This window comes from Felis catus, assembly GCF_018350175.1.
Source record: "Felis catus isolate Fca126 chromosome D3 unlocalized genomic scaffold, F.catus_Fca126_mat1.0 chrD3_random_Un_scaffold_47, whole genome shotgun sequence".
Lineage (NCBI taxonomy): Eukaryota > Metazoa > Chordata > Mammalia > Carnivora > Felidae > Felis > Felis catus.
Window position 1 is genome coordinate 162,081 of NW_025408512.1, and position 20,448 is coordinate 182,528.

Consider the following 20,448-nt stretch of genomic DNA (forward strand, 5'->3'; position numbering starts at 1 on the left):
AACTCACTGAGTTTCCTTAAAACTGCTGTTTTTGAGTTCTCTTTTGAATCAATTACAGATCTCCATGTGTTTCCGATTGATTACTGGAAGATTATTGTGATCCCTTGATGGTATCATATTTCCTTGATATTTTATATTCTTTGCAGTTTTGCATTGCTGTCTTTGCATTTGAAGTAGCAGTCACCTCCTCCAGTCTTTAATGACTACCTCTTCAGTGTGTCCAACCCTGATTTTTTTGCTCCAGTGGTATGCTGCAAACTCTCTGCAGGACACCTGGTTTTCCAAAAAGGCTCTCTCATCCGCGGGTGATTATCCTAGACAGTGTTTTCTAGGGAGGGACTCCCAGATGTGGCTGAGAGGGAGGGAATGGAGGCACTTTATGGGCTATTGCTAGGTCCACAGATTAGACTGTAGTATGTATGCCTGTTACCTGACGCACGGGTAGGCAAGGCTTTTCCTCGGCCCCTCGGAATATGGTGCTAGATTCCCACAGCTCCCGCAAAGGTAGGTTTGCCCTTGGGTGGACAAGATGCCAGTTTGTTGTAGGTGGGGAGACGCAATAAGGTACATCTTACCCAGCTATGATACTGATATCGCTCTGACATATGGGTATTTTAAAAGTAGTTTTGCCCCTAAGATATTTCCCTGACTTCTTCTTTCATGTTATATGGACCTCATGCTATCTTAAAACTTTGTTGAAATGAAGCATTTTTATATTTAAAAGAAAAGCCGAAAATATAGCACAAATCTACTTATTACTCCCATGTCTGAGTCAGAATTTCTTTCCTGACTCTTACTACTTGGTTCCATGTATCTTATGGTTTTCTTCCAAGTTCCTAAAAGTATACTTTTCCTTTCAAGGCACCTAGATGCCATCGATGTAATCTTTGTGCTTACATTCTAATCTCTAAGAAAATGGTTTTCTCCCGTTTGTTTTCCTGGTGACCTCTCCTATTTATTTTCCCTCTTCAATAAAGCCTTTCTTGTCCTCACTTACAGCTTTTCACATGTCAATTCTTACAAATCACATTGTATTATACTTGTATATTTGTCTGTGTTTGAAGCAACAGATGAGTATTTCCTTGTAGATGGTTGGTATTTCAGCACTGTTCTCTGAATTAATAAATTAAGTCAGATGGGTAAAATTCAGAACTTGATGAAAATTGTCTTTTTATTCTTTATCAGTAAAATTATTAGAAAACATTGGCTGTTTTATGGCTTTTTAATGGCTTTTTCTTTAAGGAGTGAACCTGGGTTACATAGGAAGAAGTTAAAGGAAGGTGAAAATGAAAAAGGGACATCAAAAGGATCTGTGATCACACCAGTGTTGAAGAAGGCCGATTCCCTAACTGGTGGTCCACTACAAAAGAATGATGGCAGCCATTTCAGTGAAAAGGATCAGCATGAAAGCAGGTAAAATCTATAAATTCTTTATGTGCCTGTGAAGGCATTTTAGCAGTGATTGCCTTTTGTGGAAATACGATGCTGTAGTGTAGGTAGGTCCAAGCTAAAGCAAGAAATACTCAACATACCAAACACACTGCTTGAAAAGTTATGATGAGGGTAAGTGACTTTGTCAAGGAGCAGTTTCAGTAGTCACCATGGAAGCATGGAAGATGAGTAAGTGTCAACAACTCCTTAGAGCATTTTAATTGGGAAAGGTAATAGAGAAATGGATGATAACTGGAAAAGAATGTGAGTTGCAAAGGCATTTTCCTCCTCTTTTTATTTTAATATGGGAGCTTTTAGAGTATGTATGCTGTTGGAAATGATCAATAGAGATAGACATGGTTAGTTAATTTAACTTTGTTTGCGTTTCCAAACATTAGGAAGTTTGTTGAGTGTATTACAGTATCTTTTAAAGATTATAGTCATTGTCTTTAGTACTCCTATTCATGTAATTTTGTGGAAGAAGTTGGTTTATTCAGAATTGGTTCCACAATGGGGTATTCTCCTGTAATTGAATGTGCAGATTTAAAAATATATATATGTATGTATGCAAGCATGTATATATATATTTATACCTGTGTATAAATTCTATATGTATATATAAGTATATGTGTGTGTATATATATACATTCACACTTATAATAAATGTATGCAAACAAACACTGAGGCCATTCTGAATAGAACTAATCCTTCCTTGATGATTTTAGATAGTCAGTGCCTTTGATAGCGTCATGAATAGCTATGATTTTGTGAGGGACTTGAAAGTATCTGGTTATATCAAGTTAATATTTATTTATGTTCTGGGGAAAGGGGAAGATTTTGTTTATTTACAATTGGAAAATAAACTAGTAACCCATCACAGATTATTCCTTTTGGACTGGAAAGCTCTAAATTACAAAAACCATGCTTCCTGTACCAGCAGTGTCACGGACACAGATTATATGTTCAATAAGTATGTGTTGAATGTGGGAATAAACAGTTGAATGAACGAATGAATGCCTGTTGATGAACTTCTCTAGAAGAAGCAAATCTGTAGTTTATTGAAAGTAGATTTCCAATATTGCCTAGGTATAAAGTCTCTTAAAAGAATGTGTAAGATTCAGAAATTGTTATGTACAGCTATGGCTAGAAATAGAATAATAATGTAGATTCATTTGCTATTATATTAGTTAGAAACACTTAAGTATTACTTTAACCACGTGTTATGAAACTCATGCTTTGAAGGCACATTCCAGGGTTTGAATTCAGGGTCTGTTCTTGGCCAGCGATTAGGGCTTCTTGGGCAAGTCACTTCGACTTTCTGTGCCTCATTTTCTTCCTGTGTAAAATACCTACTATAATAACCTACTTCATAAGATTGTTGTGGGGCTTCAAATACCTTGAAGACATGTAAAGTGCTCATAGTAATGCCTAGAGAGTCGTTGCACAGTGAGTCTTCAACACGTTAATATCATGATTGTTAAAAAGGGATCCTTTCATATAGGGACTTAACTTGCACTTTCCAAGTAGGTTTCAGTGCTAGGAAAAGTTTATTTTTAGTAAAAATGACAACAACAAAAACAATGGTATCATGCCTATCAAATAATGCAAGTCGCATTAGGATTTCCCTTTGCTTTTGTTAGTTTTTATCTAAATTTAGTACTTTGTTGTTCTCACTTCAGCAGCACATATATTACAACTGGATACGTCTAATCCTTCGTTAATATTAGTAATAGTATATTTTCTATGCTGTTTAATGTTACTCTATTGTTTAATCCCCTTTGTAGAAAATTAGTTTCAAATGCAGAGATTTTATATCAGAAACAATTGGGTTAAATATTCTTTGTATTTTAAGTATTTAATATTTGCCTGAAAAGAATTGTTGGGTTTTTTCAGGCCTGCAAAGAAAATTTCTAAGAAGAAGAACAAGGTAAGAGAAATAGACAATGTAATTTTATTTTATTTATTTATTTTATTTTTATTTTATTATATTATTTTGATAAATATTTATTAAAGGTATTGTTCAGTGGTAAAAAAATACTTTATGAAAGATGTAGTGAAAAAATAGACAATCTTCCTTTGTTGTAGAGACATTTGCTGTGAAAAAGGTACTTAGAAATACTAGCTATTGATAACGGTGTCTTTTTGATAAAAACCCCTTCTTTTAAAAAGTCTCTGTGCTTGTACCCCAATGTTCATAGCAGCACTCTCAACAATAGCCAAATTATGGAAAGAGCTTAAATGTCCATCAACTGATGAATGGATAAAGAAATTGTGGTTTATATACACAATGGAATACTACGTGGCAATGAGAAAAAATGAAATAGGGCCTTTTGTAGCAACGTGGATGGAACTGGAGAGTGTGATGCTCAGTGAAATAAGCCATACAGAGAAAGACAGATACCATATGGTTTCACTCTTATGTGGATCCTGAGAAACTTAACAGGAACCCATGGGGGAGGGGAAGGAAAAAAAAAAAAGAGGTTAGAGTGGGAGAGAGCCAAAGCATAAGAGACTGTTAAAAACTGAGAACAAACTGAGGGTTGATGGGGGGTGGGAGGGAGGGGAGGGTGGGTGATGGGTATTGAGGAGGGCACCTTTTGGGATGAGCACTGGGTGTTGTATGGAAAGCAATTTGTCAATAAATTTCATATATATATATATAAAATAAAAAACATAAAAAGTCTCTGTGCTTTCGCTTTTAAATGGTTATTCACTTATTTTTAAAATGTATTTTGAGAGAGAGCATGCACAAGTTGGGGAGGGGCAGGGGGAGAGGGGGAGAGAGAATCCCAAGCAGGCTCCATGCTGACATTGTGGAGGTCAACATGGGACTCAAACTCAGGAACCCTGAGCATGACCTGAGCCACAATGGAGTCGGATGCTCAACCGACTGAGCCACTCAGGTGCCCCTGTGTTTGCTTTTATAAAAAGATGGGTATTTATCACTTCTCTACACCTTGTATATTTTATAAATATTTGGGGGACATTTTGAAATGGTATTCTTTATTTGTAGGTCAAAAAGCAAATTACTTCTAAGGATGACCTTGTCGACTTCATTCAGTCATCTGAAACAGCCTCAGAGGATTGTGGGTTGCCTTACTCTAAGAATTTCACGTTGCTGACTGAACAACTTGGCATGGATTGTAAAGGTAGGAGGCCTTTTTACGTATATGGCTGTAGTCATATGTGCACACCTTGCCTAGTACTGCACCATAGAACACTGCTGTATTGTAGAGCTGCTCATCTCAGAAATATGTTTTATATTAAAATCAAAGGAGAACTATTGTGTCCTCTCAGCCAAAGAGTCATCATTTCTACTGTACCTTTCTTAGTGGGAATGGCACATCTAACGTGTTTGTTAACTCTGCTTCTCTTCTGTGCCTTCACCCAGGTCAGGTCATTATTTTTCTCCTAGATGACTGAGATAACCTCAGGACCGTTTTCACAGCCGTTCAACCTCCCAGGACCTTGGTCTGCACTGCAACCATAATTAGTATATACTTAAAAAAATGTGTATTTCATCATGTTACCTCCTTGCTTAAAGCTTAGCTGTTACTTCTCATTGCTATTAGGTTAAAGGCCACGGACCTCTGGCTTCATCTTGTATTGTTTGACATCCTTCTTTCCGTCTGTGTCTTATCCACTGTTTGAGACGTTTCTTCCTGTGAAAGAGCTTGTCGTTTCCAACAGCTTTGGTTAGGTAAACTGCACATATATGAAGTGTGTCATTTGATAGTTTTGACATATGTTTAGACGTATGAAATGATAACCGCAATCCAGTTAACATATTCATCACCCTGAAAAATCTCATGTCCCTTTCTATTCCCTTATTATGAAGCTGCCAAATCGTTTTCTAAAGGAGTTATACTGTTTTCCATTCCGACCAGCAGTCTGTGAGAGCACCAATTCCTACATACATATTCATGAACACTTAGTATTTTCAGCTTTTTATTTTTTTATTTATTTATTTTTATTTATTTTTAATATGAAATTTATTGACAAATTGCTTTCCATACAACACCCAGTGCTCATCCCAAAAGGTACCCTCCTCAATACCCATCACCCACCCTCTCCTCCCTCCCACCCCCCATCAACCCTCAGTTTGTTCTCAGTTTTTAACAGTCTCTTATGCTTTGGCTCTCTCCCACTCTAACTTCTTTTTTTTTTTCCTTCCCCTCCCCCATGGGTTCCTGTTAAGTTTCTCAGGATCCACATAAGAGTGAAACCATATGTTATCTGTCTTTCTCTGTATGGCTTATTTCACTGAGCATCACACTCTCCAGTTCCATCCACGTTGCTACAAAAGGCCCTATTTCATTTTTTCTCATTGCCACGTAGTATTCCATTGTGTATATAAACCACAATTTCTTTATCCATTCATCAGTTGATGGACATTTAGGCTCTTTCCATAATTTGGCTGTTGTTGAGAGTGCTGCTATGAACATTGGGGTACAAGTGCCCCTATGCATCAGTACTCCTGTATCCCTTGGATAAATTCCTAGCAGTGCTATTGCTGGGTCATAGGGTAGGTCTATTTTTAATTTTCTGAGGAACCTCCACACTGCTTTCCAGAGCGGCTGCACCAATTTGCATTCCTACCAACAGTGCAAGAGGGTTCCCGTTTCTCCACATCCTCTCCAGCATCTAGAGTCTCCTGATTTGTTCATTTTGGCCAGTCTGACTGGCGTGAGGTGATACCTGAGTGTGGTTTTGATTTGTATTTCCCTGATAAGGAGTGACGCTGAACATCTTTTCTTGTGCCTGTTGGCCATCCGGATGTCTTCTTTAGAGAAGTGTCTATTCATGTTTTCTGCCCATTTCTTCACTGGGTTATTTGTTTTTCGGGTGTGGAGTTTGGTGAGCTCTTTATAGATTTTGGATACTAGCCCTTTGTCCGATATGTCATTTGCAAATATCTTTTCCCATTCCGTTGGTTGCCTTTTAGTTTTGTTGGTTGTTTCCTTTGCTGTGCAGAAGCTTTTTATCTTCATAAGGTCCCAGTAATTCACTTTTGCTTTTAATTCCCTTGCCTTTGGGGATGTGTCGAGTAAGAGATTGCTACGGCTGAGGTCAGAGAGGTCTTTTCCTGCTTTCTCCTCTAAGGTTTGGATGGTTTCCTGTCTCACATTTAGGTCCTTTATCCATTTTGAGTTTATTTTTGTGAATGGTGTGAGAAAGTGGTCTAGTTTCAACCTTCTGCATGTTGCTGTCCAGCTCTCCCAGCACCATTTGTTAAAGAGGCTGTCTTTTTTCCATTGGATGTTCCTTCCTGCTTTGTCAAAGATGAGTTGGCCATACGTTTGTGGGTCTAGTTCTGGGGTTTCTATTCTATTCCATTGGTCTATGTGTCTGTTTTTGTGCCAATACCATGCTGTCTTGATGATGACAGCTTTGTAGTAGAGGCTAAAGTCTGGGATTGTGATGCCTCCTGCTTTGGTCTTCTTCTTCAAAATTCCTTTGGCTATTCGGGGCCTTTTGTGGTTCCATATGAATTTTAGGATTGCTTGTTCTAGTTTCGAGAAGAATGCTGGTGCAATTTTGATTGGGATTGCATTGAATGTGTAGATAGCTTTGAGTAGTATTGACATTTTCACAATATTTATTTTTCCAATCCATGAGCAGGGAATGTCTTTCCATTTCTTTAAATCTTCTTCAATTTCCTTCATCAGCTTTCTATAGTTTTCAGCATACAGATCCTTTACATCTTTGGTTAGATTTATTCCTAGGTATTTTATGCTTCTTGGTGCAATTGTGAATGGGATCAGTTTCTTTATTTGTCTTTCTGTTGCTTCATTGTTAGTGTATAAGAATGCAACTGATTTCTGTACATTGATTTTGTATCCTGCAACTTTGCTGAATTCCTGTATCAGTTCTAGCAGACTTTTGGTGGAGTCTATCGGATTTTCCATGTATAATATCATGTCATCTGCAAAAACCGAACGCTTGACTTCATCTTTGCCAATTTTGATGCCTTTGATTTCCTTTTGTTGTCTGATTGCTGATGCTAGAACTTCCAGCACTATGTTAAACAGCATCGGTGAGAGTGGGCATCCTTGTCGTGTTCCTGATCTCAGGGAAAAAGCTCTCAGTTTTTCCCCGTTGAGGATGATGTTAGCTGTGGGCTTTTCATAAATGGCTTTTATGATCTTTAAGTATGTTCCTTCTATCCCCACTTTCTCAAGGGTTTTTATTAAGAAAGGGTGCTGGATTTTGTCAAAGGCCTTTTCTGCATCGATTGACAGGATCATATGGTTCTTCTCTTTTTTTTTGTTGTTAATGTGATGTATCACGTTGATTGATTTGCGAATGTTGAACCAGCCCTGCATCCCAGGAATGAATCCCACTTGATCATGGTGAATAATCATTTTTATATGCTTCGATTTGCTAGTATCTTATTGAGAATTTTTGCATCCATATTCATCAGGGATATTGGCCTGTAGTTCTCTTTTTTTTACTGGGTCTCTGTCTGGTTTACAAATCAAAGTAATACTGGCTTCATAGAATGAGTCTGGAAGTTTTCCTTCCCTTTCTATTTCTTGGAATAGCTTGAGAAGGATAGGTATTATCTCTGCTTTAAACGTCTGGTAGAACTCCCCTGGGAAGCCATCTGGTCCTGGACTCTTATTTGTTGGGAGATTTTTGATAACCGATTCAATTTCTTCGCTGGTGATGGGTCTGTTCAAGCTTTCTATTTCCTCCTGATTGAGTTTTGGAAGAGTGTGGGTGTTCAGGAATTTGTCCATTTCTTCCAGGTTGTCCAATTTGTTGGCATATAATTTTTCATAGTATTCCCTGATAATTGTTTGTATCTCTGAGGGATTGGTTGTAATAATTCCATTTTCATTCATGATTTTATCTATTTGGGTCATCTCCCTTTTCTTTTTGAGAAGCCTGGCTAGAGGTTTGTCAATTTTGTTTATTTTTTCAAAAAACCAACTCTTGGTTTCGTTGATCTGCTCTACAGTTTTTTTAGATTCTATATTGTTTATTTCTGCTCTGATCTTTATTATTTCTCTTCTTCTGCTGGGTTTAGGCTGCCTTTGCTGTTCTGCTTCTAGTTCCTTTAGGTGTGCTGTTAGCTTTTGTATTTGGGATTTTTCTTGTTTCTTGAGATAGGCCTGGATTGCAATGTATTTTCCTCGCAGGACTGCCTTCGCTGCGTCCCAAAGCGTTTGGATTGTTGTATTTTCATTTTCATTTGTTTCCATATATTTTTTAATTTCTTCTCTAATTGCCTGGTTGACCCACTCATTCGTTAGTAGGGTGTTCTTTAACCTCCATGCCTTTGGAGGTTTTCCAGACTTTTTCCTGTGGTTGATTTCAAGCTTCATAGCATTGTGGTCTGAAAGTATGCATGGTATAATTTCAATTCTTGTAAACTTATGAAGGGCTGTTTTGTGACCCAGTATATGATCTATCTTGGAGAATGTTCCATGTGCACTCGAGAAGAAAGTATATTCTGTTGCTTTGGGATGTAGAGTTCTAAATATATCTGTCAAGTCCATCTGATCCAATGTCTCATTCAGGGCCCTTGTTTCTTTATTGACCGTGTGTCTAGATGATCTGTCCATTTCTGTAAGTGGGGTGTTAAAGTCCCCTGCAATTACCACATTCTTATCAATAAGGTTGCTTATGTTTATGAGTAATTGTTTTATATATTTGGGGGCTCCGGTATTCGGCGCATAGACATTTATAATTGTTAGCTCTTCCTGATGGATAGACCCTGTAACTATTATATAATGTCCTTCTTCATCTCTTGTTACAGCCTTTAATTTAAAGTCTAGTTTGTCTGATATAAGTATGGCTACTCCAGCTTTCTTTTGGCTTCCAGTAGCATGATAAATAGTTCTCCATCCCCTCACTCTCAAGCTAAAGGTGTCCTCAGGTCTAAAATGAGTCTCTTGTAGACAGCAAATAGATGGGTCTTGTTTTTTTTATCCATTCTGATACCCTATGTCTTTTGGTTGGCACATTTAATCCATTTACATTCAGTGTTATTATAGAAAGATACGGGTTTAGAGTCATTGTGATGTCTGTATGTTTTATGCTTGTAGTGATGTCTCTGGGACTTTGTCTCACAGGGTCCCCCTTAGGATCTCTTGTAGGGCTGGTTTAGTGGTGACAAATTCCTTCAGTTTTTGTTTGTTTGGGAAGACCTTTATCTCTCCTTCTATTCTAAATGACAGACTTGCTGGATAAAGGAATCTTGGCTGCATATTTTTTCTGTCTAGCACCCTGAAAATCTCGTGCCAATTCTTTCTGGCCTGCCAAGTTTCAAAGGAGAGATCAGTCACGAGTCTTATAGGTCTCCCTTTATATGTGAGGGCACGTTTACCCCTTGCTGCTTTCAGAATTTTCTCTTTATCCTTGTATTTTGCCAGTTTCACTAGGATATGTCGTGCAGAAGATCGATTCAAGTTACATCTGAAGGGAGTTCTCTGTGCCTCTTGGATTTCAATGCCTTTTTCCTTCCCCAGTTCAGGGAAGTTCTCAGCTATTATTTCTTCAAGTACCCCTTCAGCACCTTTCCCTCTCTCTTCCTCCTCTGGGATACCAATTATGCGTATATTATTTCTTATTAGTGTATCCCTTAGTTCTCTAATTTTCCCCTCATACTCCTGGATTTTTTTTATCACTCTTTTTCTCAGCTTCGTCTTTTTCCATAACTTTATCTTCTAGTTCACCTATTCTCCCCTCTGCCTCTTCAAGCCGAGCCGTGGTGGTTTCCATTTTGTTATGCATTTCGTTTAAAGCGTTTTTCAGCTCCTCTTGACTGCTCCTTAGTCCCTTGATCTCTGTAGCAAGAGATTCTCTGCTGTCCTGTATACTGTTTTCAAGCCCAGCGATTAATTTTATGACTATTATTCTAAATTCACTTTCTGTTATATTATTTAAACCCTTTTTGATCAGCTCATTAGCTGTTGTCATTTCCTGGAGATTCTTCTGAGGGGAATTCTTCTGCTTGGTCATTTTGGATAGTCCCTGGCGTGGTGAGGACCTGCAGGGCACTTCCCCTGTGCTGTGGTGTATAACTGGAGTTGGTGGGCGGGGCCGCGGTCAGACCTGATGTCTGCCCCCAGCCCACCACTGGGGCCACAGTCAGACTGTTGTGTGCCTTCTCTTCCCCTCTCCTAGGGGCGGGATTCACTGTGGGGTGGTGTGGCCCATCTGGGCTACTTGCACACTGCCAGGCTTGTGATGCTGGGGATCTGGCGTATTAGTTGGGGTGGGTAGGCAAGGTGCACAGGGGCAGGAGGGGCAGGCTTAGATCGCTTCTCCTTAGGTGATCCACTTCAGGAGGGGCCCCGTGGCAGCGGGAGGGAGTCAGATCCGCTGCCGGAGGTTTGGCTCCGCAGAAGCACAGAGTTGGGTGTTTGCGCGGAGCGAGCAAGTTCCCTGGCAGGAACTGGTTCTCTTTGGGATTTTGGCTGGGGGATGGGCGGGGGAGATGGCGCTGGCGAGCGCCTTTGTTCCCCACCAAACTGAGCTCTGTCATCCGGGGGCTCAGCAGCTCTCCCTCCCTTTGTCCTCCAGCCTTCCCGCTTTCCGAGCAGAGCTGTTAACTTATGACCTCCCAGACGCTAAGTCGCGCTTGTTGTGGGAACACAGTCCTTCAGGCCCCTCCGCTTTTGCAAGCCAGACTCGGGGGCTCTGCTTGGCCGGCGAGCCGCCCCTCCACCCCGGCTCCCTCCCGCCAGTCCGTGGAGCGCGCACCGCCTCGCCGCCCTTCCTACCCTCTTCCGTGGGCCTCCCGTCTGCGTTTGGCTCCGGCGACTCCCTTCTGCTAATCCTCTGGCGGTTTTCTGGGTTATTTAGGCAGGTGTAGGTGGAATCTAAGTCATCAGCAGGACGCGCGGTGAGCCCAGCGTCCTCCTAAGCCGCCATCTTGCAAAAAAAAAACTGTTGTTGTTTACATTTAATGAGCCTTATTGTTACAGCAGTTTTAAGTTCACAGCAAAATATAATAGAAAGTACAGAGAGTCTCCATATGCCATACCATGCTCCCGTACACGCCTAGCCTCCCCTGTTGTCAACATCTTGCACGACAGTGGTCCATTTTGAGTAGTATCTTTTCTTCAGTTCCTTTGTTTAGTTTTGAGTGAGAGAGCATGCATGCGTGTGAGCAGCAAAGGGGCAGAGAGAGAGAGGAGAAAGAATCCTGTGCTGTCAGCACAGAGCCTGAGGCAGGACTTGGTCCCATGAACTGTGAGATCATGACCTGAGCTCAGATCCAGACTTGGATGCTGAACCAACTGAGCCACTCAGGCACCCTGACAACAGTGGTGTGTTTTATACGGACACTCACTCATCATTTTCAGGCAAAGTCTCTAATTTGCGTTAGTGTTCAGCCTTGGTGTTATACATTCTATGAGTTTTAACAAGTGTGTAATGATGTGAATCCACCTTTGTGGTATCATGTGAAAGAGTTTCACTGCCTTCAAGGTCCTCTGTGCTGTGCCCCTTTATCCCTACATTCACCCCAACCCTTACCTCCATAGTCTTGCTCTTTCCAGAGTGTCATATAGTAAGAATCATACAGTGGGCATCTTGAATGTTTAGAAAATTTAAATTCCCCGGGAATTGAATGTAGGCATTCAAGATATTCTTTGCCCTTGGTTTTGTTTTGTTGCTCATCAGTAGAGGATCTGATGATACATGCCTTCCATGAAAAAAAGCATGATTTCTCTAGATGTGTGTCACCTAATGGGGAGGGTTGAGAAAAATGACATCATGAACCACTACATAGCATTCACATTGGGATCATCCTCCTCTGTGATGTGCGGTGGGTCTAGATAGACTCTCTAGCAATGGAAGGAGACAGTCTCAAGAGGTTAGAACTTTATCAAACTGGAAGGGCAAATCCTTCTTACTTACCTTGCCATTGGAAATAAGGCCAGGGAGAGTCTGTTTGCTATGGTTTGGCCATGCTGCAAAGTACAATAGCTATAGAGCACACTTTGTGAGGGGGTGTTTCATCCTAAAACTGAACAGTCTGTACTGAAGGGCTGGGGAAGTTCTGCCGTGTTACAGCAAAATAAAGATACTCTCTTTTAACTCCTCTAGTAGTGGAAGTCCAGAAAAATCATGCTAGTTTCAGTTTGACATTGTCAGCTTAGGATAATCCTTCTCCTAACGATACCATTTTCCTTCAGTGTCATAGAGTCGGTCAGTGATGGTCATTGTAAACATCAGTTCACCTGTAGGTGTCACATTCCGATAAAACCCATTCTTGCCTTTGGTCAATATAGAGGAGAAAGTAAGATTTCCTAGTGCTTTAAGCCTACCAATGGTATAATTACCATTCAGTGTAGTGTGGTTTCCAGGTGTGGTCCCAAAGGAATACTTTTGAACAAATCATTAGCCATACACTTGTAAGTTCCTATATTTTTCGATTGTTGATTAAACATGTATTTTGCTTTTTTCTTTAGGAACAGATAAGAATGCTGAGGAAGACTCTATAACCAGGTAGGGTTTTTATGCATTTGTAATCATGACATTTATTGGGGCACCTGGGTGGCTCAGTCGGTTAAGGGTGTGACTCTTGATTTCAACTCGGGTTTGTGAGTTCAAGCCCCACGTCGGGTTTTGCGCTGACAGCCTCCTTGGGATATCGTTCCCTCTTTCTGTGTGCACTCACTCTCACAGTATAAAGGAATGGAATGAAATGAAACGGAAAATGGAAGGAAAGGAAAGGAAATGAATGAACTGAAAGTTATGTTTCCTAAGGGAACACAGAGAACAAAAGCAGTTGTTGAGTCTTCTACCCTTGACTGGACATTATATCATATGCATAACATCTGTTAATTTATATAGTCATTGCATAGCTTTTCAAAGTAGCTGTGTTATTGTAGCCTACTTTTAATTACTCTGGCAACTGTGGTTCAGGGAGGTTGATTACTCGCCCCATGATTCCATAGTTAATGAGTAGCTGAGGTGGTTTGGCCATCAGCCTGTGTAGCTTCCACATCTATTCTCTGGTTCCTCAGCAGCACTGAGATGAAGATACAGATCCTAGGACAGATCAACTCAGAATGTCAAAGGTAATGGTGTCGGAACTCTAATTTAGGGTTTTCTTAAGAAACCAGGTTAGTCCACGCATTTGCCCTTATATGTTTGACCACTAGTGCTAACAAAAGTAATTAGTGCTGTGGTAACTAGTCCCTTGTTTTTACCATCAGAGATTTTAGGGTGGATGTCAGCTATGGCCATGGTGTCACGCTTTATACATAATAAGCAAGATCTAGTCAGGCAGCTCCTTAGATGTGGTGATATCCCCTCTTCTTGAGACAAATATTTGAGTTTTCTGTAAGGAAAGGATATCTAGTTGTAGACCATGTTACGTTAATTAAATTCAGCCTCAATTTCGAGGATATTGCTCTATGATTCTCTGTTGCCTAGGTTCCCCGTCTGGTTTCCTTTTGGGCTAGTACCCTTGACTAGTTCTAGGAAACTTTTTCTTTTTTTCCAGATTTCTTTCCCCATGACTTTTCTGTACTGTGTTTTGGCCTTTTTACTTTCTTCTCTGGTTTTCTTGGTATTTCTTTTTTTTTTCCCCCCCGTTAACTTTTCCACTTCTGCCAGCTAAGGACTCTCCATTTGTCCAGGCCAAATCAAAAGTACTTAGGATCTCAATATGTAGGTAACCTCAGAGATTACTTCATCAAAATACCCTCTGGTACTTCAACCTATGTTTAACCTCCTTGCCCAATGGTTGTTTACATGGAGAATTTGAAACTCAAAAGAGATTGAAGTGACCTATTTGGATATGATAAGTGACAGAAATGAGATTTAAATTCGGGTTTTGTTTTTCTTTCTTTCTTTCTTTTTTCTTTCTTTCTTTCTTTCTTTCTTTCTCTCTTTCCTTTCTTTGTTTTTTGTCTTCATCTTGCAGGCAAATGTCTTAATAATAGAAAGCTGGGGAGTGGGTCTAATGAATACAATGAAGGATGGTAAGGATCGAATTAGCAGAGGAGATCAGGTTTCAAGAAGAACAACACTGAGTTGGATAGGAATAAGAGTTTTAGAAAAGATGTCAGAAGATGGGGGTTTATGCCAAGTGACATAAAGATGAATGACACGAATGAAGGACCCAGGATCAGGGGAGTTGTTTAGAAAGGCATATTCAAATAGAGAGTTCAAGAGGGTCCTGACCAGGTTTCTGCTTGTGTGTGTGTTGGTTTCATTGAAGGTGCGAGCATACCTCAGATTTTCTGATGAGAGAGATTAAAAATCATTTGAGCTGCTGGGAAGAGTCTGTTTACAGCAAATAGAAATATGATATCCTCTACTTCCACCCCCACTTAGGGAGGAAGGCTTAGATCCTCTCAAGGAATTGCGGGTGGGGGGGGTGGAGATTCTGAACTACAGAGATGTATGGCCCAAGACAAGCTGTCCCCTCACTCCACCTCTTTTCCTAAATCTGTGATGCCCTTCCCATGTACCTGTAGGGCTAGGCAGGGGTAGGACTGACTTGTCAAATCAGTAGGGGAGCTTCATCTGGATAGGTGATAACATGCCTATGTTGAGGTGACTGTGTGGATGACTGAGACTCCCAATTAGCTTGTTCTCCAGGAGCAGGACATGGCTCCTACCCTCGGTCATTTGAGCCCATCCTTGTTGTAGGAGTCTGTGCCTTCATAGGCTAAAGATTGAAAGGTTGGAGAATGTCACTGAACCGTGCCAAAGAGTGATGGAGGAGTGGGAGCTCATAGGGAAGAAAGTATTCAGGCGGCGTAGAGAGAAATGGAGGCACAACTACCAGGACCATTTTGATCGCAGTCTCTCTCTCCTTGGGTAGCTGAATGCCCCTGAAGGCTTGGAAGGTCTTGCTAGTTCTTATGGACCTCAATAAGGCAAGACCAGTGTAGGAACAAAGTTGGCCTTGGGAACTTTTAATCTTTTAATCTCCAGTTAGTACTTCCACTCATAACATAGAAACCTTCACTTTGGTATATTTACTTAAACGGAGGTCTCCCTGACACACAATGTAATGTGTGATGCAACAACTCTGGATGTTCCACCATGCTCGCCATGAGTGTCGCTCCCATCTGTTAATGTAGAATGCTATTACGATATCACTGACTAGATTCTCTATGGCGTACCTTTGAGCCTTGTGATTTATTTACTCTGTAACTGGAACCCTGAACTTCCCTTTCCCCTTCACCCATTTTGTCCATCCCCCCTCTTCACCTCCCTCCTGGCAACAGTCAATTCTCTGCATTTATGGGTCTGTTTCTGCTTTTTCTCTGTGTGTTCATTTGTTCCCATTTTTAGATTCTACATAGAAGTGAAATCATATAGGATTTGTCTTTCTCTGTCTGACTTATTTCACTTAGCCTCATACCATCTAGGTATGTCCATGATGTTGCAGATGGCAACATCTCATTCTGGTTTATAGCTGCGTAATATTCCATTGTGTGTGTGTGTGTGTGTGTGTGTGTGTGTGTGTGTGTGTGGTCTGTTCATGTATTGGCGGACACTTGGGTTGCTTCCATATCTTGTCTATTGTCAATAATGCTATAATAAAGATAGGGGTGCATATATCGTTTCAAATTAGTATTTCCATTTCCCTTGGGTAAATCAATACCCAGTAGTGGAATTACTGGATCCTATGGTATTTGCATTTTTAATTTGTTGAGGCCCCTCCATACTGGCTTTCGCTTTGGCGATACCAATTTACATCCCATGACCAGTGCACAAGGGTTGTTTTGTTTTTCTCCAGACCCTGAGCAACCCTTGTTGTTTCCTGTATGTTGAAACTGAGCCATTCTGACAGATGTGAGGTGAGAAGTCATTGCGGTAACTTTTATACATTTAATTTTCAACCATTTCAGGGAATTCCCTGCCTGTCACACTTGGTTATGGAAACTCAGACTGGGTCTTTCCTGGAGATTTCCCAGGTTAGGAGAGGTGGAGGCAAAATAGAGAACTGAAAGCTTTTTTAAAACAGGGTCCAAAGTATGAAAGACCTGTACCCTGGAAACCGTATACACTGATGAAAGAAATTGAAGATGACGGAAAGAAAGAGAAAGACATCCGATGCTCACAGATGGGAAGAATACATATTTTTAAAGTGTCGACGCTACCCAAAGCAGTCTACCGATGTAATGTAATCCCGGTCAACATACCAACAGCATTTGCCACAGAGCTAGACAAACAATCCTAAAGGTTGTATAGAACCACAAAAAACCTTGAATGGCCAAAGCAATATTGCAAAAGAGGAAAACTGGAGGTATCACAATCTCAGATTTCAAGTTTTATTCCAAAGCTGTAGTAATCCAAACAGTATGGTGGGTACTGGTGTAAAAAATGGCCACACAGCTCAATGGAATAGAACCGAAAACCCAGAAAGAAATCCACAACTGTATGGTCAGTTAATCTTCCACAAACAGGAAAGACTATCCAGTGGGGAAAAGGCAGTCTCTTCACCAAATGGTGTTGGGAAAACTGGACAAGCCACATGCCAAAGGATGAACCTGGACCAATTTCTTTACCATAGACAGAAATAAACTCAAAATGAATTAAAGACCTAAGTGTGAGACCTGAAACCATAAAACATCCTTGAAGAGAGCACAGGTCGTCATTTCTCTGATGTTTGGCTGTAGCAACATTTTACTAGTTATGTCTCCTGAGCCAAGGGAAACGAAGCAAGAATAACCTATGGGGACTACATCAAACTACAAAGCTTTTGCACAGTGAAGGAAACTGTCAAAACTAAAAGGCAACCTCTGGGATGGGAGAACATATTTGCCAATGTTTTGCAAATCCTGTAAAGGGTTAGTATCCCCAATGTATAAAAACTTGATACAAGTCAACATCCCCCCCTCCAAAAAAGCCCAGTTTAAAGATGAGCAGAAGACATAACCAGACATTTTTCCAAAGACAACATGCAGATGGTCAACAGACACATGAAAAGATGCTCCCCAAAACAACATCGAGATACCACGTTCACACCTGTCAGAATGGCTAAACTCCAAGACACAAGAAGCAAGTGTTTGTGAGGATGTGGAGGCAAAGGAAACCTCTGGCACTGTTGGTGGAAATGCAAATGGGTGAGGCCCCTGTGGAAAACAGTATGGAGGTTCCTCAAAAAATTACAAACAGAACTATCCTATGATCCAGTAATTGCACTACTGGATACTACCCAAAAGAATACAAAAACTCGAATTCCATGGGACACATGCACCCCTGTGTTTATTGCAGCATTATTTCCAATAGGCAGCGCAAGCGTCCATGGACAGACGAGTGAACGAAGAAGAAGTCCTATATGTATGTATGTATGTGTATATGTGTATCCATACACACACATACACACACACACACACACACACACACACACACACACACACACTGGAATATTACTCAACCATAAAACAATGAAATCTTGTCATTTGCAATGACCTGGTTGGAGCCCGAGAGTAGTATGGTAAGCAAAGTCAGGGAAAGAAAAATACCATATGATTTTACTCATGTAGCATTTAAGAAACAACAAATGAGCAAAGGGAGAAAAAAAAAGGGAGAGACAAACTAAGAAATAGGATCTTAACTGCAGAGAACAAACAGATGGTTCCCAGAGAGGAGGTGAGTGGTGGGAGGGGTGAAAGAGGTGATGGGGATGAAGGAGTGCCCTTGTCATGATGAGCACAGGGTGAGTATGGAGTTGGTGAATCGCTATATTCATAAACTAATATAACACTGGATGTTACTATTACTGGAATTAAAGTAAAACGTAATGAAAACAACAGAGGCCAACATTTAATTATACCAAGAAACTTCGTTGAAGAAACAGATAGCTGACCTTTCCCTTAATTTTTGAAATTTTGTTTTTCAATAAATGAACATGTTTTTGTTGCATATTTTTGCTCTAAAGGCTTTCCGGCAAACCTGGTCCTGATGATTCATGGCCTACATCAACTAGCCAAGACTTCGATTTTGATACCAAGGTAAAGTACCCTCCTGTGAAACTCACTTTCCTGCTCTGAATTTAGTTTTCTCCCTTATTTACTCTGAAAATTTACACAGTAGCCTGTGTATCATCATTTTATGTGTGTCACGGAAAGTTAGCAAGAACAAACCACTTTACAGATACATGACGCGTTGAATGTTTTGTTTTGTTTTGTTTTCCTTTGGTAAATCTTAGAGGTGGAGGCTGATCAAAGAATGGGCTGGAAAATATATAATGACCGTGAAATTATATTGGGAAAAGCTTTCCCATAATGGAGGAAATATGACATTTGGTTAAGGGTAAGGATTCTCACTGTGATACTAACATGACTGATAATACTCCTGCCTAAATGAAATCTTATTGGACCCAAGTATCTATTGTAGGTTGCCCTCCGCCCCAGGCAATTTTTCTTTTGGTGAGATACAGGATTTTCCTTTGTCTCTATCCTTTGTTCTACATTTAGACTAAAATAATATTAGAAAATGTAGAAATTTAGATGTTTACATTATTTCTCAACATTTACCTTACAAAAGTGTTCCCCTATGTTTTTGAAATAACTCCACGAAGAGTAAGTGACAATCGTGCATCTCCCTGAAGAATACGTATTTTGCTGAAAAGAGTAGCTCTATGAGCAGACGCTCTTCGTAGCCAAGTTGTCAAATTTCTAATTTCAGAAATCTTTCCTATTCTAGCTTTTAAAACTATCTCCTCCTAGTCCTTGTGTCAGATTCTAAAATTTAAAGTTTCAGACATCTGATATTTATTTAAATATTCATTTCAAAGCCCCTAAATCATTATAAGCTACTGGAGGTTAGGAAGCATACTTGTTTGACTCCTGGAACTCCTAGAATAAAGTCTTGCTTGGAAGAAGCAATGTCATAGTTTTTGGATGTGAATAAATGAGTAGGGAAATGGAATTCCGTAGAATGGAATTTGTAAGTGACGAAATACACATGATATGTCACAATTAAATATGTGAATTTAAAAAGTAAGGCTTCAGTTTATATTCCGTTTTGGTGTTTTATATGTAAAAACGCAAATGAATTATATTGAGGAAATCAGGAGTTACATAAGAAAGAAGGTTACAGTATATTTTTAGTATCCTCTCGTTGTGAGCTTAGAATTGCAGAGAAAAACTCCTCAGCCTTTGTTTTGTTAACCCCATCTGTGTCCCATTACATACATCCTTTGAAGGTTCCCATTTCTTCCTAGAATTCTCATTCCCAATTCTTTCTCCATAGTGAAAGTTGATGTGTTAGGAACCTTTCTTGTTCTGTTCTTTTGTTAGTGTAGTAATAATTTATAGCTCTTAGGAAGTGATAGATGCCAGTAATTGAACAATTTATTTTAGAGTGAAAAAAATTAAATTCTTCATTACAGTATTTATAACTAGATAACTGTAGAGTGATAAAAGTCAGCATTATCAGGGGTATTCTGTGAATCAAAGACTGTTTTATGTACACATCATATATATATATATATATATATATATATATACATATATATATACATACACACACATATACATATATACATATATACATATATACATATATACACATATACATATACATATATGCATATATATACACACATATATCTTTAAAAGGATTAAAAGAGACTATTGTCCATAGTATATTCCCAATCCTACCTATGTACCTGTTGAAAAATGTGTGTTGTTTCCACTTACCTTATTTTGCTCACATTTTTCCTTTTCTTCCTTGTCTTAAGCTCATGCTTGATTGATTGATCATGTCTTATTTTTTTTTCCTTTTTTCTTCTTCTCCCCCCATGCTTTTTAAGGTATTTTTTAAATTTTTTTAAGTTTATTTTTTGGAGAGAGAGAGAAAGAGAGAGAGAGAGAGAGAGAGAGAGAGAGAGAGCTAGTAGGGTAGGGGCAGGGACAAAGGGAGACACAGAATCCAAAGCACGCTCAAGGCTCTGAGCTGTCAACACAGAGCTCAATGTGGGGCTCCAACCCACAATCCATGAGAACATGACTCATGAGCTGAAGGTGGACGCTGAACTGACTGAGCCACCTACGTGTTCCCACCACCATGCTCTTTTTTAAT

At 39.8% G+C, this 20,448-nt stretch overlaps 1 protein-coding gene and 1 long non-coding RNA gene across 27 annotated transcripts in view; one reads left to right on the top strand and one right to left on the bottom strand.

The window, feature by feature from the left end:
* Positions 1–20,448, top strand: part of LOC111558426 (ankyrin repeat domain-containing protein 26-like) — a 204,820-nt gene that overhangs the window by 105,909 nt on the left and 78,463 nt on the right. For 20 of the 26 annotated variants that reach the window (XR_006593520.1, XM_045051579.1, XM_045051562.1 and 17 more), the window contains 6 exons: positions 1,243–1,413; positions 3,325–3,358; positions 4,445–4,580; positions 12,861–12,897; positions 13,419–13,472; positions 18,302–18,374. The exons of 2 other annotated variants lie outside the window; for them this stretch is intronic. Coding sequence is in view for 23 of the 24 variants with exons in the window: in XM_045051579.1 (XP_044907514.1) it covers positions 1,243–1,413; positions 3,325–3,358; positions 4,445–4,580; positions 12,861–12,897; positions 13,419–13,472; positions 18,302–18,374 (505 nt within the window). In the remaining variant the exon portion in view is untranslated. The remainder of the gene's footprint in view (positions 1–1,242; positions 1,414–3,324; positions 3,359–4,444; positions 4,581–12,860; positions 12,898–13,418; positions 13,473–18,301; positions 18,375–20,448) is intronic. 4 more of the 26 variants (XM_045051565.1, XM_045051575.1, XM_045051576.1 and 1 more) reach the window with 2 other exon arrangements.
* LOC123383618 lies at positions 13,633–19,809 on the bottom strand. The gene is made up of 2 exons (XR_006593526.1): positions 19,201–19,809; positions 13,633–13,735 (listed from the first exon to the last, which is right to left on the bottom strand). It is a non-coding gene; the product is annotated as an uncharacterized LOC123383618 (long non-coding RNA).